Genomic DNA, 27,344 nt, shown 5'->3' with positions numbered 1-27,344 from the left:
TCTCTTACCATTCTGATTAATTATACGCATATAAAAAGCTTATATTCTCTATTTAAAAAATTTAATTTTGTTCATTACAATTGAAAGTTTAAAAAAAAAATATATATATATATATTTACCTTACCACATGTGTTAAATAAAACTTAAACTAAAAATCAATTTTTTTTTTTAGTAACATCAGAACTGTTTTTTCATTCCCCTGTAAAATTGACTTATTAGGATTTACTACCTTTCCCATGTCAGCACCTCAATTGTAGACTGATTAAGTTATTTATTAAAAGTTAATTTTGCAAGATAATTAAGAAATTCAATATATGAACATTGATTGAATTTGATAAAGTTAATTTTCTACCACAAATTTCAAATGGATATTGCATTCCTCTACAACAGCGAGTATTTTAAATACAGAAGAAAACAAAGTGCAGCAGTCATGTCCTTTTACTCAAGATTATTCTAGCTGGTATTATCATATCAGAGAAGTGGAGAGCATATAATGCAATACAAAATCTACCACAAAGTTATAAATGAGCAAACAATGAATAACAGGAAAGTACATAAAAAATTTATTTCAAAAGTAAAGATGAAAACAATATACACTGTGGCATTAACAAGTAAGTAATTAACTGTTGAAATTCTAAATGTATAAAATTTATTACACTGCAGAATCAAAGTTTTTATATCAATGAATGAACAATGATTGAACCAGTGGTGTACTGGCCTTTCTGACTGATATTGTTGTTAGTTTATTATTATTAATGTTATATTAACATTAAGTACTTATATACTATAAACAATTATATATTTGCAATATGTTAAACTTGCATAAAAATACAAATATTTTAATATATTTCTGAGTTTATAACATTAATGGATGATCATAAATAGAAACTTTTAAGGTGTGTATCAATTAAAATAAAACTAATATTCATTTAAAATTAACAGAGTAGGTTTTTTGTTAATACAATCACGTATCTATGATCACAAAAATAATTTTGATAATAATATTTTATAAACTTTTATAGAATCTAATACCAGCAAGTAGAATTAACTTTGGTTAAAAACAGATTGCAAAGTATTAAGTTTTATAACAATAAAGTAAAGGGATTGTCATCATTGTAAATACAGTAACAAATCTCAAAAACATTGTAACTAAAAGTTAACAGAAAGAATGACACATTTTATATTAGATTTTAACAAAATGGAGGGTGGTCATAATTGTAAAAACAGTATATTCGATGAGAAAATGATTGATAATAGCGTTAATCAAAACTAATTGTAAAAAATACAAAAACAAATATTTAAGATATTCAAGAACAAAATTAGATTTTCACTCAAGATTTTTTATAAGTATTCAAATTTTAGAAAATAAAAAACTGACATTATACAAGTAGTTTCTGGAGTTGTAAACTGTAAGCTTTTTTTAAAAAAATAAGGATTCTCCACCACATAGAGTACAATATAAAAGTAATGAAGACAATTAATTATCAGTTTGTTCATACTTACAACTATATTAATACTAAGAATTCTAATACTAATTGTACATTACTATTATGTTTTTATCAAATAATATATTACTCTATATCCTAAAAATAAAAGATCACAGTGTAGCAACTTGATATAAGTTGGCAATGATTTACATACATGTTCATTATCCAGAGACTTTATATATTATGATAAAACAATATAATATTGTTCTTTGTTACACATTTCAAACTATATTTTGTCTATTTACTATACAAATACTTTCACCCCCTTTGCAATCACAATAATATTATTAAACTGTTTAAAAGATAAGAAAAAAATAAATTTTTTACAAAATATCAGACAACTTCATCAAAGTAGTATAATTCACATTACAGGCAAAAGAATATCAATCAATGATCTGCAAAATCATTGATAAATATTCACTCTTCAGAATCAGTAAAACTACAATGGATATGGTAACATGAACAACACATAAGATTTTTCTTAGATCATGGTCAAACAAAAATCATAAATAAATATTTCTCATAAATAATTATTTAGTAAACACAGTACATCATCTTATCATATAGTACTCGCAAACAAATAGTACCCATAGTAGAACTATGTGTACTATGTTCATAAATGGGTTTGTTTGCAAGCAAACCCATATCAGTAAATTAACTACTGATATAAAAAATACTTAAATTTTATTCGGTGAAATAAAATAATACAAATCAACAAAAGAAAATACTGAAAAAATATTTATAGAATATAACATTCTACAAATAAATCTACATTTTCTCACTAGGTAAACAATCATAATCATAATCTGTAGATAATGGGAAATCAGAAAAAGTAAACATAACGCAAAACCAGCACATAAATCAATGAAAAATAAATATTTACCATAAAAATAAACTACTAAACAAAAAAAAGAAAGAATACTAAAGAATAACACAATAGTATTTCTATTTGTGTTTATTAAAGATATTAACACTACTTTAATAGAAAATGATATAATATTGCTTTACAGTTCAGTATAAAGTTAAATGCTAGTTTAAAGTATGCTAAGATTGCAGCAAAGCGTGGTCAAGTATGCTGTACAAATTAGTATAGGGATGTAATATTAATTTAAAATGAAGTGGGTACAGTGTGCTTTACAGTTGCCAGCTAGATCAATAAGCACTTGATTCATTCCAGTTTGAGTTTTTCAACCTCTGTAAATGTTTCAAGGAAATGATTTCTGTGGTGCAACTTTAATATGTCCACATAATAATATTTACTTTTGTAAATATGAAAATATAAGATACCATTAAGTAACCTCTTCAAATTTTATTTCTTCAATATTGGAATTTGATCTTTCTTTCAATTAAATAAATAGATTTCATATATGAGCTTTCTTTTAAAACCTTGTAAGGTAATGACTCAACTTTGGCTCAAAAATAACAATTTTAAAAAAAGCACAATCTTTCTCTTCACAGAAAATGACCTATACTACTGGCACTCCTATTTGCTACTGTTAACACTGCTTACTCAGAGCAGAGATTGTACTCCAACATGCAACACTGCATGCCTCACAAAACAGTCTGCTGCACTCAGGCCATAGCCTAAAGCTAAATATCATATCAGTTAGACAGCAGTTATTACTAATGTAGATAAAAATACTCTTTTTGTAGTACTTCATAAAAAAATTTTCTTTTTTGCTTTATTTAATAATTTATTTGTATTGTATGTAATATCTCAGTAACAAATAATATCAACCTGGTTTTTTTTTGTGCATATATAATCTTTATGTGAATATCTAAAAACTATTTTTAGAGGGAAGAACAAATTTACCCATTTTTGACTATAATAAATGAGATATTCACTCTAGGCTTGTAAATACTCTTCAGATAAATATCTAAAGACCATTTTCAGTTTTTTTTTAATTCAATCTTTTAAGGGTATGACAGTGAACGATGACTCAACCAACACAGCCTTTATCACAGTTACTACTGTATGTGCGATACAACTGGCTGCACCTGCCTCTGGTTACTTGATTAAATAACATAAAATTAAAAAAAAAAATTATGAGAAACGAGGTCACACCTCCTACAACCATTTGTTGGGTAAGACTAAGAACTGAGCAAAATATAAGTTTACCCATACGAAGGAAATGTAACCAGCAATAACTATTATTTTTAAGATGGAGGCAAACTATTCTGAAACCCACATTCTTCAGATCATTCAAAATTTCAGGTTCTGTATGACCAAACTGTTGCTCTGAAGAAACTACAATACACTGATAGTTTTTATCAATAATTGAACAGACTTCAATTCTATTTATCATTATTATTCTCACATGCGTAAGTATAATGAACATAGGGGATCTAGACTATAACCAAGGGTTTCCGGCTAGACAGGAAAGGCAACTAAAGCAAGACCAAACCGGCTGATATATATATATATATATATTTATATAATATATATATAAAACTTCAATTATAAAATCAAAACCACCAAATATAGTACATTAAAAGGAAGATACACTTAGCAACTTTAGCACTTTCAAAGTAATCACTTCATCATTAGCAATTAAAATTTAAAATTACATATACAAACAGTGCTTTGTCATTTAGTAATTAAGCACTAGCACTATATTATTTGTCAGCAGTAAAATTCTCGACCTTCACTGCAGTAAAATACTGCTGATGATGTAATAATTTCTTTGAAAGTGTTATAGTTGATGTCTTACTATTAATAATCTTTGGTGGTTCTGATTTTATAATTGATTAAATATAATATTCAGTAGAGGAAAGAATGTTGGAAGAAAATATAAATTTGTTTTAACAATCGGAATATGCAGAGTTTTAAAAATGTATTTTTTATAAACATTAAAAATGTTCATTTCTTCTAAGTTCTTGAGCATTTACTCTAATAGGCTTCAATTCAATAACTGTTGAGCTTAGCTCATTTGTTATAGTAAAATATTGGTACATTACAGTGAAGTCAGACTACCTTATTAGTAGAGGTAGCAAGTTATGAATTTTATGACAGACTTGTTTCTCACCAGTTTATGCATGTACATTCAAATACCAAATAAATTTAGAGAAATTAATACTTATAACTTATAAGTTATTGAAGATGATTTAATACATTTTTTGAAAAACACTGGAAGATTAACTATGATCAGGAAATAAAGAAAAAATCTTGATATTTTCTTCATACAGGAAAAAAATTACAATGCAATACATCTTCTAAATAAATATATTTTTTAAATATATAAAATAAATTCATACTTGAAAACATAATACAGGATAAAAATAATTAAATATTTTTTTAAAAACTTTCACAATTCTCAAGATAAAATTTGTACAATACAGTGGCAAAATTTAAATAGAATAAAATTTATATGAATAAATACATTTACTGCCGTCACCTAAATGGCAGAACAATTCTAATGTTCAAAGTGAATCAGAAATTGTTAAAAAAACTCTTTACACAAAAATTGAAATAAAGTATAAGAATACTCTTAAACAGGCAATTTATATAATTACATTAAAAACTTAGTAGTAAACAAGTCCCGTATTTTAATTTGAGATAATATTTTTAGATAAAAAAATGACTTAGAATTAGGAAACTATTATAAAAAAAAAAGATTAAAAATACAGAGAGATTTATCTTCATTGTCGATCCTGTAAGTACTAAAAAAACCCTTACCATAAAACATAAATAACTTGCAAAAACAAATTACATAATAACCAGAAATGTAATACATCTTTATCTTAATATCTTTTTACTAGTCATGGAAATCTGTTTGTTCAGATGTACATTAGCTCATTAAAATGTTTTGATCAATTTATTTGTAACAATTCATTAAACTATAGTAACTCTTCAAAATATTAAAATTTACTTTAAACAAAAATCAAGATTAAGTTACTTTAAAATTTACATGCATATAATTTTTCCAATGAGTACTGCCAATTCGTTTGCAGTACTCAATCACATTTATGTTCCAACATAAATTTTTAAAATAATGCTAAAATTTTAGTAAAAAATTTTTTTAACTAAGAAACACAAAAATGCAATAAAATTATTTAAATACCTTAAATTCTGTCAGTAATCAACTTTTATTTTAACAGTTATTTTTTTAATAACAATAATTTTAACTAACTTATCCAAAGACAGCATTACCATAATTTGTTCAGAAAGTTTGATAATTGTACAAAAACTCTGTTACAATTTAAATAAACCAATTTGATCATTAAGATACAATTAATGAATGATTATCTAGTCAGCACATTTTTCCTAGTAGCATTGATGTAGATAGTAAAAAACATAAAAAAGAACAGTATTTGTTCAATACATATCATGAGTACCAAGTAAGCATATTAATGATAAAGAAGTGTGATTAAAATATGTATAAAGTTTTAAGAGCAGTTCTCAATTATAGCTTTAAATCTATTGTCTTAAAGCATTTACATAGAAAAGTTCCAAACTGAGCTTTTAAGTAATAGCACTCAAAAAAGTCCAAGGTCAGGCTTTTTCATAGTCACTAGACCTACAGACAAAGGATCATACAACATAAATACTAATGCCACAGAGCCTTACAGGAAAAGATCTAGAGGTATGTACCCAAAAACTGTTAACTCCATGGGGAAAAAAGGGAAAAAGAAACATGTTTATATTAAATTATGAACTACAAAATTTTAAGCTTATGCTAATTTTATGCCAATTAATACTTTAATACTTATAATTTAATACCTTATACTAATTAATATATTAATTTTTATACTTGGATATTTATTTTTAAAATTCTACTCAAGACATTAAAATAAAATTCCAGATAAAATTGTTATTTATTTCAAATAAAATTTTATACATGTATTGGTTTAGAATTTGCATCTGAAATGTTAATATTAAGCAATATTATGGAAGTTATTGATATCAATAACAGAATAAAACAAGGATAGACGATCAAAACAGGTATTTCACAGAGCTGAAAAAGTTAAAGTAAAACTGTAAGATTGTCAAAAAACTCGCAAGGAAAAATGTTAGAATTAAAATGTTTTTTATTAAGAAAGGTAATAAATCTAGTTCTACATATTTCCATCACACTCCTCGACAAATGTACTTAGTACTTCTAATATACTTTGCTCTTTTAATGACAATAGAATTATACAAGAAAGCATTCTTATTAAAAACCACAGATAATCAGAATTTCTAATGAATGCTTAACAATTAATTCATGTTATTAATAATATCATACATAAACACATAAAATTACCACTTATATAAATTATAATCAATATCAAAATATAACTACAGTTGCACAACAATTTGTTCTTTAATAATAGCAATTACCTTTAAGTAAGAGTATTCAAAATTAAATAAAAAAATTTCTTTCATTATCATTAAATTTTCTAATTATAAAATTTAAATTAACCTCCTCAGTCTATATTTAATTTTTAACCAACAATAATTAATTTGTTCTGAAGCACAACAGAATAAACTGCATTTTTATTTAGAGTGAATATTTCAATATTTTCCTTAAAATGTTTTTATAGCATTTTGCACATTTACTTTACAATCTGGTATAATCCTGGTCTTTATGAGATTAGATTTACACTACCTCTAATTATTTTTATATATCCACTTTAGAGAGCAATAATCATCTATGTTTATAGTTTTATAATTTATTTTTTTAATTAATAATCATTTCTCTTACGTAGGCATTTCATTTTTTCTATAAATTTTTTTTTTTAATTTAATAATTGTAATCTTGTTTCTTTTTCTTTATGGTGACAAAACTTTTATTCAAATTTACAGAAAACTTTTGATGAAATGTATAACTTACTGTAGTGTTTTACTACCAGATTCATTCTTCTATATCTCAGTACTAAACAATCGCATAATATATTTGTTAATTAGTTTATATTAAGTTGAATTTTGATGCATGAATTTTTATTGTATTCATATGTTAGCTAATTAAAAGGAACATTTAATTCACCATGAAGAAACAAACAAGATTGATATAAAAAACATTTTATAACAACTGTAATACCATACAATTAAATTTAACACAATTATAATGGCAACTATAAAAGTTAGATTTTTAAAATTTTCTACAGAAATTTATCTGATTTTGAGTGTTTGGTTAATGAAAGTGATGAACAATAAAAATCATCATTAAATTTACCAGATTTACTGGGACAAGCTCACATAACTGAAAATACTTTTTAGATGAATTAAACTTGAAGACTTTATTTGAAATGTTAATGAATATGTAGACAGAGTAAATAATGATCTAAATACAGAGGTAGTTCTTAGTGATATCATTATGGCAGTTCATGAAATTGGCAATTTAAAAAACTGAAAATGTACCTTCAAGGTACATTGTCTTCTTGAACACTGACTTTCACAATATTTTTTCAATAAATACATACTGTTGGGTAAAATTAACAAAAACATAGAAACGTAGCTCATTTTTGCCAAAGTATTGGTCTTTAATTAGAAAACAAATAACTTTCAACCTTTTCTTTTAAATCATAACCTTAAAAAATTAAATGAAATTACAAAATAAACTTAATTTAATCCTATCAGTATTTATACAAGGATATCAGCTGAATTAACATATCTATTATAATATTAAATGACAAATACATAAATATAAATTTTTCAATAAATCATTTTGAAAATTTTTTATATTAAATACGAGTCTAATAACAGTTTAAACAACTAAATACATTATTATTAACACTACATGAAGGAATACAAAAGCAATAAATATTACTAGATCAAATCACAATATTAATTACAAAGAAGTCCAAAATCATAATTTCACTTCAGGGATTATTTTCTTTAGATTAATTTAAGAAAAGTAATATGAATTCAGTTCATGAATAAATAAAAATTTATCTCTGCACTTAACAAATTTATGCATTTTACAAATATTTTATAATTAGTGTTCTAATGATTATTTACACAGCATGCAACTGTTTCATAATGATCAAATGAAGTTCTAATTTCTAAAAGGAAAAATTCACTAAATATTTGAATGTTGGTTTTATTGACGTAATGGTCCAAATATTTTCATACAAAATAGCTTCCTGTTTGAGACATTTTTTTGAAAATCAAATTATTTAATCATCCATAAATAAAAAACAGTAATTGTATTACTTACAAAGGCATTCAAAACACAAACTTGCATCCAGTTCACATGTAACAAAATTTGAGTCACTAAATGTAACAAAATTTGAGGATAAACAATTGAGTGTTTATCCTTGGCGTAATCTACAGTGGTGTATCAGAAAATGCTGAGGTAACACCTTGTTACTAGAAAATGAACAATACGGAGCATCACAAATTTGTAATAACCAGTTTGGAAATATCCTGCTTTGATAAATTTGGCTGGTTTGTAGTAACTGAACCACTTTCAACACTAATTTAAAATTAACTTATCAAAGAAACGAGGCAAAACAATCATAGAAATCTGTGAAATCACGAAACACTGACGAGTACAACAAGACGATATGGCGACCGAGTATTACCACACTAAACGAGGAAGACTCGTTTAGAAGTTCAATTCACAGAACTTAAAAGGTGGGGAAGACCTGTTCATTAATAAAAGGAGATAGATAATTACAGTCCGTTACTAGTATAGAAAAGAAGTCTAGATGAGTCAAAATTGAAAATGGAAGACATTTATTAACATTTTTTTCAGTTTCCAGAACAATGCAAAAAGAAATCAGAAATAAATTGCAAGTATGTGAATAGATCAATCATATTTTTCTGTAAAATGTATATTTGTATGAATGAAAAAAGTTAACTGCTTTAGTGCGAAATTCTTCTATCAAAAATAATTGCAAAAGTCTACTCTTCTAATTTTTATCTAACATTAATGCTTATTTTGGTCAAGAGTTTTTGTCAATGAACCTTACACTGCAATGATTTTGTTTCTTACTTTTCTTCTAATAGAATTAAAATTATTATTGTTGACTTACATCAACACAATAAATACACAAGCAGTCTTTTGTGCTTCATTTGAGCCAATTTCATAAAATCAATTTTAATTTTAAGTTAATTTACTAGCTCCTCATATATCTATTTTTTAATAAGCAGTACTATTTTAAGTTTGTAATTAATATTTGTTACGTTATTGGATAGCAGACTGCACACCCTGTAAAACCTTTATAAAATTGAGTTTATATTTCTGTAATAACTTTGTTTTCAATAATTTTTATTTGTAAACTAACTCAGTATTTATTTGTTCTTGGAATCTGGGCATTTTAAATTATATTATTATATAAATGTAACATTTAAAAAAAAAAAGTTATAATTAGCTAGTTAAATGATATAGGGTATGATGTACAATATAACTTCAAATATTCTGAGGAGGTTATCTACATCTTCACTTCAGATACAAATATTAAAATATAAATATATAATTTATTTTTTTTTAGAATACGTTTGATAAAGGTATGTTTTTCAATATAATAATCCAAAATAAAAAAGATTTATAAATGAAGTACATTACTTTTTCTTCTTAGTTTGATGTACTGTGTGAACAGGTACTGGTACTGCATGAGTTTGTTGTGATATTCTGTTAATGTAGTACAATGCTACCAGTGAAAACAATAAACTAGAAAAAAAGGAAAAAATTATATTAATTTTAAGAGATATATAACAGATATCGCCAATCGCCAACATAATATAATGAAGTGTTGTATTATTTTTATAATAGCATGAATCTCATATTTTATAAAATGAACATAAAAAATATTACAATGAAAATGATATATCTGAAATATAAGTAACCCTAACATTTTTTTTTTAAATAAGGAAGTTAATATTTTCTAAAAATCGTATAATGTTTTCTACAAAAACAGAATGAAACATTTCTATTTTGAATGAAATTTAGTGATTAGATATTAAAAACTATACTAAGAGAAAGTAAAATGTGAAAAAAATACAAAATATTTTTTTTTAGATTTTTATAGGACCTTCAAATTATACTTTAACTAAGATATATACAATATAGCAACCAGGAAAGCATGGGAACCTTGACAATGTATGAAGAAACACTATTTCAAAATTTAAAGTCTTACAACACGCATGTATATAAAACCATAATGAAATGACAATAAAAATTCTCCAAGTGTTCAGGAATACAAACATTTGGTGGTCATCTGAATTAGTTTTGAGTGATAACAGAAGAAATCAATCTGAAAATCACTGACTTTGATGATGGTCACTGATTCAGTAATATTTAATATATATAAAAAATAATTTTCTAATTGTTTTTCATTTTATCTCATAAGTGCTTAAGTTCCTACATACATTTTTTATATTTATTAATTTTTTAGTTACGATAGATAATTTTAATTAATAAGTATGGAAAAGGCTCAGGAGTAAAGAAAAGATGCAGATATCTTTTAAAATGTTTGACGACATTCAGTTAAACAATTCTAAAAAATAAAAACATCCTGATTTAAGGTAAAATTTATAAAAGATATCTCAGGAGACTGAAATACAGAAGGGAACACATCAGCAGATCTCTAATTCTGTGTGATTATAATTATCAGATTGTAGTTTATATTACGAATAAAAGTCCATGACATTTATAGTCCATTTATTCCTAATATAAAGCAGAGTAAATGTAACAACTTTCTACAGACAATTTTGAAATTTTAGTAGAGTAATCATCACTAATTCATGGATTCAAGAAGGCACGCAAATTTTATAATACAATTTCAGCTGATAAAATTAGTTATGACAATCACTAAGGAAGTAAGGATTGTTAAATAATAGTAAATGTAATTGTTCAGCAACAACCACAGTTCTGTTATTTGGGTTATTTATTCAGAAGTTTTGGATATGTACAAAGAGAAGTAGAAAAGAAAGTTGTGAAAACTAACAGAATAGAGGAATGAATGAAAGGTGTGTTATGGAATAATAATAATTTTAATAAAGAGATGAAAGTAAGAATCTAAAACTATTGTTTTAGATTCTGACTTACATTGAATACTGACTTACACAATTGAAGCATGTTCAAACACAGAAAAAACTAAAACTAATCTGAAGTAATGACATGAAGTAACAAAAGGTGCAATTAGAAGAACTAAGTGGGATAGGGTGCAAATGATATTGTAACAGAAAGTTGGAAAAGGTATTAATGTAACTCAGTTGATTCTGGAAAGACCTTATGAACAGAATTTTCAAGGATAGATTAGTCGAAGTAGTTTAGGATTTGGTATTAGGGAAATGAAAGTTGGGTCTTCAAAAAAACTACTGAAGATGTGTGTGTGTATATACAGTTGTTGTACAAGAGAAATCCTATTAAAAGAAGTCAAATTTCAGGTACAAAACTACTTATTTACTTTCTTTTTTTTGTACAATGTAATAATAACTAATTAATAATTACAATGAATGAGGATAAAATAAATTTATTACAAACACTAAAAATAAAACAAAATGCAACTTATTTAAAACCACTAAACACTATTCATAAGAATATTGCCTTCTACATAATTAATTAATCTTTTTTTGTAAGTGAGGGTATTCAAATAAAAATGTTTATATTTCTCATTACATGAATGCAACAAAAGAAAGATTATTACTGTTTACATATACAAATGCATTCTCATATTTACAAAACACATACTAAAGTCAGTAACATTACATTCAACAATAAGAAATAACCATTTCAAAGTTTAACTTTTACCAAAATAGTAAAAAAAAAGTTTTTTATCTATGTGATTTTTAATTAGCTGTAGTAAAATCTGAGGAGCGTAAAAAATAATTAAGTGAAAAGTAAAAAATAAGAAAATTATAATAATTAAAAATATAAGCCAAACATAAAGTAACTTCTCTGCTAATGAAATTGTTGACAAAGAGTATATTCTCAACTTACCACGTAGTACTGCATACTCTGTGAACCATTCCTGATGCCAGCAGTGAAGTAAAAAGGCATAATATAACTGAAATAAAAAATACATAAAAACATTATTAAAAAAAACACACACACACACACACACACACAGATAAAAAACTCTAGTAAAAGATAATGCATTTTTAATAAATAAAATTAAAGAAATAAATTACCATAAAGAAACATGATAGTGTAAACATGAGAATTCCACCTACAACAAGTTTATCTCCTTGGTTTTTGATTATCCAGAAACCAAGGGATGAAACTTATACAAATTCCTATTTGTACAAAGTTTCATCCCCAACGACAATTTTTTCCTAGGAAGCCATCCGCGCCTTCTATTCCAAAGCACCATACAAATTTCTCACAGGCATCAACACATAGTTAATTTAGTTCTGCTAATTGGTGTGGCTATCCACTTTATTGAAGTTCATGAACAATATATAGGATGTGCTGATCCATGACTATACCCAAGGTGGAATTCACAGTTCCTGCACGAAAGTGTTAAATGCTCCAACTACCTCTGAAATCATTACCTGGTGAAGGAATCTGTTACAGAACAAAAGCTGTCTAGGAATGTCAGAGTTGTTTGCTTATTTGCCTTCATGTTAGACATGCATCACTAAACTGAACTTTCATTCACTGGTCAAATTTAATGGGTTTCACCCCCTTCACTACTCAAAAAATTCTAAAAAGAGCTGTTCCTCTTGGTATTAATTTCAAATTTATTGTTTTTAAAAACTGTTGCAATATTGTGTTGCATTCTGGTATTGTGCTGCCACTTGTTGGGCCACTCTTAAAGCAATGAGTAGTACTACTACTACTACTACCGAATTACAGATTAACATGACATTTCAGATTTTCAAGAAACTTATATAAATTTGACTCTTCCTCAAACTAAAAAATTCAAATTTCCAAAAAGAGACAAAATTTATTTGAAACAGGGTTACAAACTAAGTACCCACTTCATTATAATAAAGATTACATGCCATAGGCATAAATGCACCCCTCTTCCTTTCCTCCTCTTCTTAAATCCTAATAACTTAAAAACATAAATATATTTTTTAACTTACTTAATATAATATAAATTACTTACCTTCTGGAAATAGTTTTGTCTGGAATGTTTTACCAAATGCTGCAGATTCAATATTTCCAACAGCCTGTTGCTACATTAAGGAAAATAATGACAAAAACACTTATAAGAGAGATTATTAGGGAATTCCTTATTTAGATAGTTCTAAATACTATTTTCAATACAAATGAATTATTACTTTTCCCTAAGACACAGCAAAGTATTGAATATTATTCTCCCTTAATCTCTAGAACAGAAAAGAATAAAAATAAATGATATTCACTGTGCACCAAAAAAGCAATATCAGGGTTTTAAAGTTACTTAATACCTCTTAACTTTGAATCTCAGTAATTAATCACAAATGAAGTGAATGAGGGCTCAGACACTACCACTCGTGCCACGGAGGCCGGCCCAGAGTTGTAGATATCTGACCCAAGACAAAATCACTCAAAAAATGATAAAATTATTTCCAAGAATCACAAGATTTCATGAAAAGCGGACTGAGGAGAGTGAGGAATGAAGTAGTTTCTTTATGCCTTCTTCACTGCATGCTGAGTATAATCTTTATATATAAAAATGTTAAGTTCGTTTGTGTACGCTTCAGAAACTCAAAATGTTCTGCACCGATTGAGCTCAAATTTTAGCACGATATATAACCCGCATCAAAGATTGCTTTTATCTATTTTTCGCATCCATCACATACCCGTGACCGCGAGAAAACAGTTTTTTTAATGGTCAGCTGTGTAGCAGTGACCGCGCCATCTAATGGAAGCAAGGGGAACACTTGCCATATTAGCTAACGACAATCGCAGTCACATGTGAAACAATACCTGTTCCTCATTACATTGTTTATTAACAAAAAAAAAAAAAAAACAGATCCCCACTTGCATCTGATTCAGATTATTATATAATCTGAATTAAATATTCAACATTGCCTGTAATTTCTCGATCAACACCAGCAGATGAAATAAATGCTTGCCTGAAATATTCAACACTGTGGCGACACGTACGTACATTGCAGTTGATTACGAATATGCGTGTCCAGTTGCAGAATGATCCATCAGCTGAGGTATTCTCACGACAGTTACTGGACATTGGAAATGGACAGCTGCCAGTCGATGAGATGTCTTGACGAATATCATTTCCTGATAATTTTTGTAATTTAGTAACATCGAAAGAAGAACTGATCGAAAAAGTATTTCCTGATATTGAAATTAATCATAGAAATCACGATTGGCTCAGTGAATGCGCTATCCTTGCCGCAAAGAATAAAGATGTCTATCAACTTAATAATGTTATTCAATCCAGCATTCAAAGTGAGGAAATTACATATAAGTCGATAGACACCGTTGTGGAAGCAGATGAAGTAGTTAATTTTCCAACGGAATTTTTAAACTCACTTGATCTGCCAGGGATGCCACCACACATATTAAAATTAAAAATAGGTGTGCCAATTATACTGTTGCGGAATATTAATCAGCTAAAACTCTGCAACGGCATGCGACTTGCAGTTAAGAAATTTATGAATAACATAGTGGAAGCAACGATTTTAACGGGGCCTTTCAAAGGTGAAGATGTCCTCATTCCTCGAATACCATGATCCCGACTGATACACAATTTCAATTTAAAAGATTGCAATTCCCAATTAAATTGGCATTTGCAATCACAATCAATAAAGCTCAAGGTCAATCTTTAGAATTGAGTGGTTTAGATGCGGATTGCTTTTCACATGTCCATGTGAAAAGCATGGACATGGACATGCACATGGACTTGTGTATGTTGCGTGTTCCCGAGTCGGCAAACCAGATAGCCTTTATATCTTACACAGACAGTGGAAAAACAAAAAATATTGTATATCCACAAACTTCTATGAAACATATGCTTTGTTTTGTTTCTTATTTCTCATCCATGCAATCACAATGTGCCACAGCGAAGCGTGGCAGGGTACAGCTAGTTTTGTATAAAAGTGTTCCAAACCCACTTAAGACACAAATTATATTCAGCCCTATACATTAAGATTACACAGCAAGAAAAGACTATGACAGAATTTTGTAACTAATTAATGTAATGCTTTTTTGTGGGAAACAATGTGTTATGCAGTAAAATATAAAATAGTGTAAAAAAGTAATGAAACGATAAAAATAGGCATAAATTTTCATGTTTACTTGCTCTTTAAGTAATATATCCAGAGAATAATCAAAGATGGGAATCCATTTTAGGGCTACAGAAAGAGTTAAAATATATTTTTTACAAATATCTAAAACAAAAACTTTTTATCATAACATATACAGAAAACCTTTCTGAAAATTATAAAATTTGCTTTAATTCAGTCTTTGTTTAATCATTGTGCAAAAATCTGATCAAGGTAAAACAATTTGAATTACCACCATCTTCAAAGTCTTTTAAAAACTTTGATATCTTTAGATGAAACTTTGATATCCATGACAAAATTAAACATTAAGTGGAATATATGTATCTACCAGGTGTGTAAATATGAAATCAGAATTTGCCCATGGATGGTCCTAGCTGTCAATGTAGTTACCATCAAACCACATCATTGGCGCCATTTTCTTTCTTTGATACCTAAGAAAGATTTTCAACTCACAAAAATACAAGTTTCATACAATGGCATATTTTACCTATAAACTATGATTTGTACCTACAAACTACAATTTGCGGAGAGCATTGATTTTCTGTTACCATTTAAAGAATCTTCTGCTGAATCGCAACAAATGCTTGTCGAAGCTTACGGTAAGCATGCTCTTGGTAAATCACAGTACTTTGAGTGGTTTAAAAAAAAATTCAAAAGTGGCGATTTTGACATGAGAAACAAACAACATGGAAGACCACCGAAAAGGTTTGAAGACACCGAATTCCAAGCACTGTCGGATGAGAATGATACTCAAACGTAACAACAACTCGCGGATGAATAATATGTAACACATCTCTATATGTTTGAAAGCCATGGGAAATATCCAGAATATGAGAAAATGGGTTCCACATGAACTGAATGAAAGACAACAAGAAAAACAAAAAACCACTTGCAAAATGCTGCTTGCCAGATATAAAAGAAAGTCATTTCTTTTATTTACCTGTCATCGAATTGTGACAGGTGATGAAAAGTGGATATACTTCGAGAATCCTAAGCATAAAAGATCATGGATAACTCCAGATTAACCATCGACGATTTCAAGACCAAATCACTATGGAAAGAAGGCAATTCTCTGTGTTTGGTGGGATCAGAAGGGTGTGATCTAATATGAGCTGCTAAAACCTGGTGAAATCCTTAATACTAAATGCTACCAATAACAAATGATCGATTGAATCAAGCACTGCGTGAAAAATGACCAGAATATCGAAAAAGGCATACAAAGTGATTTTGCTTAATGACAATGCACCATCACACACAGCAAAACCGGTCAAGGAAACAATTGAATCATTCAGTTGGGAAATACTTTTGCATGCAGCTTACTAAAAAGACTTGGCTCTTTTAAGTAGTATTTACTACTATTTATTTGCATCGATGTGACACGCATTTGCTGAGCAGCCCTTAACTTCTTATGAAAATGTATAAAAATGGTTTGATGACTGGTTTGCATCAAATGAGCTAGTTTTTTGCCGTGGCATTCTAAAATTGTCAGAGAGATGGGAAAAATGTATAATTAACGACGGACAATATTTCAAATAAAATATTTTTTATCATTTTCAGAGAATAAATGTGTACTTTATATACAAAAAATTCCGGTTTCTTATTTACACACCTGGTAAGTAAGTTTTAAAATTAAAACTCTTTATCAACCTATAAATTTCTAAAAATTGTAAATTAAATCATACAATATATGGTAACGTATTAAGTCTTTCTAACAATAAACATACTCTAATTATAAAATATCTAAAACTTTCTACAAAACAGCAATTAGAAATTAACTATAATTAAAAATATACTAAATTTCACGCAATATCAATTTAAAGGATACAGTTAAACTCAAGATGAATAGTAATGATCCTAGATAGCCACCGAAAATGGTATGCAGCTGTGAAGATGCTAACCACTGGCGATACATCTGCATACCAGAGAAGAGAAGCACTGTTAATACTGAAGATAGAATGAATGATGTTCCACTGGATATAGCTACAAATAAAAACATAATTGATACAATAATAAACAAGTTATCTAAAATCTCAATCAGATTTAAGGTTTAATTACTTTTTAGCTAAATCTAAATAGTTCTGTTACTGGTACACTATTTATTTAGTAATAATTTAATTTACTTCATGACAATTAAGAATTGCAAATGGGACTGTAAAGTAAAATTTCTGTAGCATTAGAAAAAGATCCAAGTTTTAAAGAGTTAAACTGAAACTTCTTTCATAAAGATTCAATTAATTTACTCACTACTGGTGGCCGATCTTATTTGCTCATGTTACATTCTCAGTTTTTATTTTAAGCACCATAGTATTCACTTGATTTTGAATACATAACTAAAACTAGCATCCTTGCTGCTTTGCCTGCAATGTATTACGTTCGTGTCACGGTCAGTTTTTTTATTTCGTAGTTTTTAATCAAGTAACAGAAGGCAGATGCAGCTAGTCATGTCGTATGTACAATAACAATGGCAGTGGCTGTGCTGATTGAGACGTCATGCCTTACACCATTGCACCCCTTAAAAAACTGAAATTAAACAAAAACCCAAAAATTGTTTTTAGATATTTATCTAAAGAGGGTTAGCAAACCCAAATCTACTTAATATCTCATTTAGTACAGTCAGAAATGGGAAAAATTTGCAATCACTTTTAAAAAATATTTTTAACTTTCTTCACCTATTTCAAAGTCGAATTTCAAAAATCTAAAAACTGTTTTTTTAGTAATTTAAATGAAGATTACACACTTCAAAAATAAGGTAGATATCTTTTTGTTAGCAAGAAATTACAAAATAACCAGGTTTCAAAAAATTTAAAAAGTAATTTTAACACTTTAAACTCAGAATTTCAAAAAATCTAAAAATTGTTTTTTAGATATTCACATGAAGTTTACAATACCAAAAATCAAGTAGATATCATTTGTTACAGATAAATTCAAAAAATAATAAATCTCATTACTCGATTTTAACCCTTTAAAATCAGAATTTCAAAAATCCTTTCTTATTGTGCACTTTCACTGTAAGAACATGTGTACAAATTTTCATCACTTTATCTTTGGGCCAGATGTTTATGATGAAAATAAGTCATTCTGAAAATTTTTTAAGGAAGAATATTTTTAAGTATTTTGAACAAAATTTATTTTTACAAAAATGTATTAAATTTTTTAGGCAGTAAATTTTTATTTTATTTGATGAAATGTGTCTTTTGAGAAAATTATTTTCAACTAGTTATTTATTTTAATTGCTTTATATAAAAATATATATATTTGTTTATACAATTAGCTAAACTCGCCATGTATCAAAAATCTTAACTAGAATTCTATACAGAAGAATTGAGAGGAGAGTGGACAAGGGACAAGTGAAGCAATTTTAACAGTGAGATTAATAGTAGAAGAAAGATAAAAGAAAAACAAACCAAAATACATGGCATTTATAGAATTAGAAAAGGCATTTATTAACGTAGACTGGAATAAAATGTTCTGAATTTAAAAAAATGTAGGGTTCAAGTAAGAGATAAGAGAACAATTGTTAAATTTACAGGAACCAAACTGCAACGGTAATAATTGAAGAACATAAGAAAGAAGCAGTAATAAGAAAGGGAGTCTGACAAGGATATTCCGTATCCCCGTTACTTTGTAATCTTTACATAGAACTAGCAGTTAATTATGTTAAAGAACAAATATAGATCCGGAGTAACAGTGCAAGGTGAAAAGACAAAGATGTTATAATTTGCTGATGATGTAGTAATTCTTCCGGAGAGTAAAACACATTTAGAAGAAACAGTGAATGGCATGGATGAAATCCTATGCAAGAACTACCGCATAAAAATAAACAAGAACAAAACGAAAGTAATGTAGCAGAAACAATGTACACGGCCCATTGAACATAAAAATAGGAAGAGAAAAGATTACAGTAGTAGAAGAATTTTGTTATTTGGGAAGTAGAATTACTAAAGATAGGCAAAGCTGGAGTGAATGCAAAATGCCACACAGCACAGGTGAAACGAGCTTTCAGTCAAAAATATAATTTGCTTGTCAAAAATTAATTTAAACTTCTGGAAAACATTTTTGAAAGTATATGTTTGGAGTGTAGCTTTATATGGAAGTGAAACTTGGACGATCAAAGTAACTGAGAAAAAAAATATTAGATGCTTTTGAAATGGTGCTATAGGAGAATATTAAAAATCAGATGGGTGGATAAAGTGACAAATGAAGAGGTGTTGTGGCAGATTGATGAACAGAGAAGCATTTGGAAAAATATAGTTAAAAGAAGAAACAGTCTTATAGGCCACATATTAAGGCATCCTGGAATAGTCGCTTTAATATTGGAGGGACATACAGATGGAAAAACTTGTGCTGGTAAGCAATGTTTTCAACGTCAAAATATATGTAAAACAAATTGTTAAGGATGCAGGATGTAGGGGGTATACTAAAATGAAACAACTGGACTAGATAGTGTTTACTTGGGAAGATGAAAAATTGATGGCTGGTGGTGAAGGTGGTCTTCAACTAATGTCAAGGAGTTGAACCAAGATTTTACCTACCTGGGGGCGAGGATGGCAAACAAGAAGGAAGACAACAAAGGATAAGAAAGGGTCATCAGCCAGACACGTTTCCTAGGTATCTTGTGTTATAATAATGCTGGTCTGCAAGGTAAGAGTTCTGCCTTTTTTAATAATGTAAAATAATTTAACACTTTTTGTCTAATGGTAACTTTTAATGAAGAGAGGATGGTTGAAATATATAAAAGAATATGTGTTATGTTGGGAGCTGGCAGTTCGTCATTATGTTTTTGGTAGAGCAAAGGGGGGAATAGTAATAAGATATAAAACTGGTCTAAAGTTGTTTTGGATTTTTTTAAAATTGGGGATAAGAAAGTAATAATATATCTGTAGGTGATAACATTTACTTTATTCTGTTTGTCTATTTATCAGGGGCAAATGATAATGAGTGGGAACATGACTTTTTAAGATTATAATTTTTTTTTTATGAATATGATCATGATAAAAACTTTATTTTGGTTGGGGACCAGAATGGGAGAACGGCTAATGAACAACATCTGCCTGAACAATTTTTGGACAGTTATATATCTGAATCGAGGTTGTCAAAGGATAGGGTACTTAATTGTAGGAGAAATGGAATATTTTGATGACAATAATTTAGTTATCATTAATGGGCGACCGAAAGATATAGAAGAAATTTTACCACTCCTCCCAAAATTAAGATGGAGTGAGGGTATGAAATCTAGTTACAGGCAGAGTAATGTAATAGATCATTACTTGTGGTAGAAATCCCTCAGATAGTTTAACGAAACTGTTTCTTTGTTACAGAGTTTAGTCTGTGATTTGGCAGGTTATAGAGGTCACATAAAAATAAAAAAATCAGGGTTTGATAGAGTGTGGTGCTGTGAAGTCAAGGGTGTTTAAACTATCCTGTATAGAAAAATAACTTATATAGAAAAAATAATTTGAATGGAGTGCAGGAAGAATATTTTTGTGCTGCTAAAAATTAAGTCATTACGCACTTGTAATTAGAATATTATGATAAAATTATTTGTGACCTTAAGGTAACAAGAGATGGTGGGGATTTCTGGGAAAGTGTAAGAGAATTTAATCACAAAGTTTTAAGTACTACTTGCAAATAAAGCCTAAGGACTGGTCGGTGCATTTCCAGAAACTCCTTTACTTGGGTGGAACCTGTAATCCGATAAGCTATGCAGTGCCATGCTAACGCGACGGCTTGTTAGAATGTAAAATCTCCTTAAACGAGATAAAATTAATAAGGGCCCTGGCAATGACAGAATCCCATATGAGTTTTTTAAACAAGCTCCAACAGAATATTTACAATTAGTTATAAAGTATTTTAACCTTCCATTTCATCATGGATCAATACCAGTCAATTATTTCTCCTCTCTATAAAAAAAAGGGATATATCAGAAGTGGGAAATTATAGGGCAATAAGCTTTATGAATACATTAGCTAAACTGTTTACAGGGATGTTATTAAATCGATTGGATAATTGGATGCACAGTAATCGACTATTGAGTGAATATTAAGCAGGATTCTGTAAGGGGTACTCTATAAATGATAATATTTTCAAAATAGTTAGCATTATATATTTAAAACTGAAAAATAGGGGGCTAAACTGTATGTTGTTTATTGATTTGCAGGCGACTTTTGATAAAGTTAACAGAGAGATGCTGTTTTATAAATTGTGTAATTTGGGACTTTCTTATAAATTTATTACCAACTTGAAAGAATTTCATAAGGATGCAAAATCATATGAAGCAGTTAGGGTTTAACATCTGATTTTGAAACTTTTAATGGTCTAAAATAGGGCTGTTTACTGTCACATCTTTTTTTTTTGTTTTTAAATGACCTACCTGATGAGTTGGGTGGAGGTGTGTTTGTTGACTGCTTGAATGTAAGAGTGTTGCTGTATGCAGATGATATTGTCCTTCTGTCGTCTGACCCTAAAGATCTTCAAAGAATGATCAATAACTTCAAAAATTATTGTAAGTTGTGGGGGTTGACATTAATTTTAATAAGTCAAAGATAATGGTTTTTAGAAAGGGGGAAAAATTGGGTGGTAAAGAAAACTGATGGTGGGGTGGAAAGAGAACTGATGTAAATACTGTAGTTACAAATATTTAGGAATTATATTAACACCATTGTTGGCTTATAAGACGCATGGAAGGGAAAGGATATCACTCGCAAAGTTTGCATTAAATAATGTTGAGGGAAATTTTCTAGTGGAAAACAAAATACCTAAGCTAAATGGGCAGTATATTATACCATGTGTAGAGCGATAATGGGTTATGGAGCACAAGTTTGCGATTATAAAATGGTGGAAGACTTTGAAATTTTTGAGATCTGCTCTAAAAATTTTTTTTGGAATTTCCTCAAGTACGCCAAATTATGCCATTTATATGGAAAAGAATGTACAGTTATTTTCTTTGAATTACACGGTAACTATGTTTTAATTACTTGATCAAAAGTTGCCCAAAAAATCTGCTGAGGTCATCCATAAACAAGAGAGGTTGGATGGTTTAAATATTGGAAGGAGTTAAGAAATAAATTTGATACCCACTATCTAATAACCAGAAATGTTGGAGGGATTAACTAAATTACATAACAGGAAAAATGGCAGAAAATATTTGAGGACTCTGTGGCTGAATAGAGCACAGCGAGCCGAGTGTAACATTCTGTATAAACAGCTGTTATTTAATCTTGGTGACGAGATTTATATATCGGATGAGTATGATAGGATAGTGATGGATTCCTTATTTAGTACACAGTGTGGGCTACTTAGTTTAAATAATGCATCTAACAGGGAAGGAAACAGACGTCAATGTGCATTATGCAAGCTTGATGTGATAGAAGGTATTAAACATTTTATAGGTATTTGCCTGGTATTAAATGAAATCAGAAGAAAATGGTTTGATTGTAATTAGTTGAATTACAATCAAGAACAAAGTAAATGATTACTTGAATGTTAATAACTGGAACACACTGGTGGGATACATCTGGGAAGCAAAAAAAAATACCGAAAATGGCTAGTTGGGAAGTTTAATTATTAACAGTAAATAAATTGGGAAAATAAGTAGAAACAATAAAAGAATAATAGTAAAAAAAAACTTTTTGATAGTATTTATTGGAATAAATAGACAAATACATGAAATTAAGAGCACCTTAACCTCTCTTATTTCCATTCTATTTTTATTTTTTTTATTATTGTTAATATTTTTATTCTTATTTTTATACCTTGAAAAAAAAAACAAAATAAAAGAACGGCAGACTGGTTGGCAGTATAAAATTGGAGATGTTCAGGGAGAGTTGGGTATGATATGTAGTGTAATATAGATAATTGATTATTTGGAAAGATAATGATATCTCATTTGTTTTTTAAAATTTTAAAATTATAAGCAACACTTTATAATAAATAATATGTAGAAAGAATCTGGCAGATGAATTCCATCATGCCAAATTGTGTGTTGGTACAGGTTTTCTTTTTGTTGTTAACATTTATTTTTCTGTTTGTATTCAATAACTAAAAGTTTATTTATTTTATTTAATTCAATTTTTACTAAATATTATTATTGAATGGCTATTTAATGTAAATGCCATTCAAGATTATTGTCATATCTTATCAAAAGTTTATTTTTGGAAATAGACACACTATTATTATAAGTTTCCTCTATTGGTAGAATATCAACCTATTTCTATTACCCTTATCTCTATTCCTTTGAAGGTTTTGTCTAGATGGACATTACACCTATGGTAAGGGTGTTAAGATGTAATAGTTACTATATCCTTGATTTCTGTGGTTTGATGGGGGCAGCTCAGCCTCCCCTACCAAACATGACCCCAAATAGCTGCACAAAAAGCTCCACCTGCAACTAGGTGTTAAGTGGGTAAAGCATGACCTCCTACTTCATCATACCTGATGAGTCCATACACACATACATACAAGAAAATTTATAAAGGATGAACTAAATAAACACAAGTTAAAAGAAACCACATACCAGCACTTATAAAGATCTGGATGTTTACAGATTACAATGCTGTATTCTCAAACTGCAAAAGGTTTGTTTAATATTGCAGAAACATACATTCTAAGAGCTTAAAAAACAGAAAGGCCACATCAGAAACACAATGCCTGTCCATGAGGAGAGAAAGGAATGATTATGAAAAAAAACATAATATACAAATCTCTTAAAATACAAGTAAAAAGAATGCATAATAATGAACATGAATGTCACTGAATGGATAAAATTTATTTAAAATGTCATGGAAAATAATTTTAAAAAAATTGCAATATAAGTAATCTAAGGAGATCCCTGTTGAATAAAACATATTTACCACAGCAACTATAAAGATAATGGAACTAAACAAATCTAAAGTTCAGGCAAATCAGAATGCTTAATTAGCACTGAAAGTATCATTATAATGATTTTATTTTTTAACAGTTAATAAATGAATATAACTAGTAATTTTGCTTTAAACAATGCAATTTTGATATTAACAATCAATTCTTCACTGTCTAAATTTTTTGTTGTCAAGTTATTTGGTTGATTTAAACCAATTCTTCATTACTTTACTTTCTGAAGGGTGCTCATATTTGTACACACTCCCAATCTCCTGATTTTAAATTAATTATTTATAATATTGCTGTTTGCTGGTAATATGAGAAAAATTCATGAAGTGACCAATTCACAGACAAATAACCTCACCTAGAAGATAATTAATTTAAAGGCACCCATCCTGATAGTTAGATAAAATATTTGTCCAAAATAATAAGACAATTAATTTGCTTTCTTGCTAGAACAGAAATCACAGGTTTGATCTAATATCTTTTCATAATCATTAGAACTTTGGATTGAAAGTATCCAGGCATAGTCCACACCATTCCTCAGAAAATGTATTGCAACAGCTCTATCAGGTTTAATTAACCTGATAAAAACACGATTCGTAATACTGTTTTAAGAAAATGGTAAATTTACATAATATTACACTGTTCACTAAAGTAAATTAACGTTATCAATTCTAATTGGTTTTAATAACCCCAAGCTAAAACTTTCATCATTGGCGGTATTTTTTAGGTTAGGAGAACAACTTCATATTAAATACTTCCGATTTAAGTAAACACGAATTAGTCTAACAATAACTTATGAAACACTATAATAAAATAAAGGAATAAATACCCATTTTCAAAATTATGTTTTTCTATTGCCGGCTGATGGGGACCATACAAATTTCAAAAACACATCAACAATTCGCGCAACAGCCAACCACAGTTTCACACATTTATTCAGTGTTATTAGAATTTCATCGTTCCTCGAATAATATTTACTTCACGTTTAGTTGTGGTATTTACCGAGTTGGTTAGCAATTACCGTATAACTAATGTTGACAGTATTTCATTTATTACGTTTAAATAATGTAATATTTTAATCTGGTCGGATAATAATTATTTATTATTCACATAACTTCATGTAGAGAAGATATACTACTCCATAGGTAATAAAATGGAACTATTCCAAGAGCAGCTTAGAAGAGTCAAAAAGAACAATGTGAAAGTCAAAACATAAAATTAATTAAAGAAAGGAAGAAAATTATAAAATAACTAGATGCAACTACAAGCTGATAATAAATAAACTAAAAACTGGTTCATCATTATGTACGGCTTTAAATTATTTATTTAATGGTTAGTAATTAATTGAAAAGCACTTGAGGAGTATCCATATGTGCACATTAAATGAGTGTGTAGGAAGTTAGTATTAAATAATTAGATAATTAAGTAGTTTGGTGATTTGTTAAAAATGGAAATATAAGCATAAACCTTTCTTGCATTATGGTTTGGTTTCATAGATAGGAAATTGTCATACTTTTAGGAATAAGAACATTTTTAGCAAAAGTATCAAACATTCATTAAACTCAGGAAATTATTAAAAAAAAATTACTTACTAACAAATAGTCTACAAGATTTATCATCACCATCAAAGATCTGAAATCCCATTTTTGAATCTTGAAAACATGTTGACATCTGAAGTAGTTTCACGCTATTGTATTGTGTATTAGATGTAATAAACCATAAACGAAAACCTTAGATTTATTAAGGCGGTTGGTATCTTGTGCAAAAAGTATAAGGAAATTATTAAAAAAGGTTTCATTAAAATCTCAATTTTTAATTACATTATTTTTTTAATAGTGTTGTCATTGAAATGAAAGAAATCAAATATTTTGCACTTTAATTTAACATTAATGTTTCTACCTTGACAATCATGGTCTTTCAAACCATAATTGGACAAAAAGCTCATGTCATTTTTTTAAACTGTTAAATATTATTGAAGTTATGGTGTTTGTATTATTGGCAGAAGATTATGTAATTCTGTTTGAAATTTAAAAAAATCTCAATCTATTCTTTTTTTTAGAATAGTTTCTTTAGAAAAATTTCAAAAGAACCAGAAAGAAAATTTCTTCTGGTAATCTTCAGATACAAATTACCATAAACATCAAGTTTAGATGAAGATTGTTGTACACATTCAAAACTATTTTCTTGAATGGTTACAAAATAACATTCATTCTAGAGCGAGGTTTTAATAAAAATTGAGACTATATTTTATATAATAGCTTATTGAAAAGCTTCACCAAGCTTGAAATTACCTAGATTTAAGGTTTAATTAATTAACCAGTGTTCTGAAAAAAATGTTGAATTCTATGATTCATTGCTTAGAAATATTTAGCTTCCTTTTTCTTTTAAAGAAATTGTATATTTAGATAGTAAATACACAATTATTGTGTATTTACTATTGTCAATTTTATTGATTAAAATTTCATTTAGATCATCTAAAATTTTAGCACTTAGTTATAAGTACAACAACTCTAAGTTAAGGTGAATCTATACATCAAAATTTTGCTTAGGCTGTTGCTTGTTTCAACAAATGATAAGATAATCAATCACCAGCTGGTATACAAATCAAAAGTATTCTTACATTTGTTATAAACAAACTGTTGTGGGCAACCTTGGATTACCATACTTTCAATTGTAAGATAAGATAAACTTTACTTGTCAAAGTACTGACTTACTTTACAAAACTGTGATTTTCATGTATTACCTTAGATACTTAAAATCTGAACAAATTAAATGAGATTTAAATAAGATTCAGTGTGATCATGCTAATAAAAAGTTTTACAATAATTAATTACTTAAATAAAAAGGAGGGCTGCATTATGAGAGAAATGCACAGTTTTTATTTA

General features: G+C 28.2%; 1 protein-coding gene across 1 annotated transcript; it reads right to left on the bottom strand.

Annotated features, from left to right (window-relative positions):
* Positions 1-540: 540 nt before the first annotated feature.
* LOC142322386 (protein KRTCAP2 homolog) lies at positions 541-25,382 on the bottom strand. The gene is made up of 5 exons (XM_075361410.1): positions 25,289-25,382; positions 17,423-17,577; positions 13,470-13,533; positions 12,356-12,422; positions 541-10,084 (listed from the first exon to the last, which is right to left on the bottom strand). The coding sequence occupies exons 1-5, from the start codon at positions 25,290-25,292 to the stop codon at positions 9,976-9,978; spliced, it is 399 nt and encodes a 132-aa protein (XP_075217525.1). The 5' UTR covers positions 25,293-25,382; the 3' UTR covers positions 541-9,975.
* Between the last annotated feature and the right edge of the window lie 1,962 nt (positions 25,383-27,344).

Source organism: Lycorma delicatula, chromosome 3 (genome assembly GCF_047948215.1).
Source record: "Lycorma delicatula isolate Av1 chromosome 3, ASM4794821v1, whole genome shotgun sequence".
NCBI lineage: Eukaryota > Metazoa > Arthropoda > Insecta > Hemiptera > Fulgoridae > Lycorma > Lycorma delicatula.
The sequence above is the reverse complement of the archived record's forward strand: the minus strand, read 5'-3'. Positions and strand labels throughout refer to the sequence as shown.

Coding starts and splice junctions, on each gene's coding strand:
- LOC142322386 (XM_075361410.1), bottom strand. Junction 13,534..17,422: donor TATTCATCTTGAGTTTAACT/GTATCCTTTAAA, acceptor ATGTAGCAACAG/GCTGTTGGAAATATTGAATC. Junction 12,423..13,469: donor GACAAAACTATTTCCAGAAG/GTAAGTAATTTA, acceptor TTTTTATTTCAG/TTATATTATGCCTTTTTACT.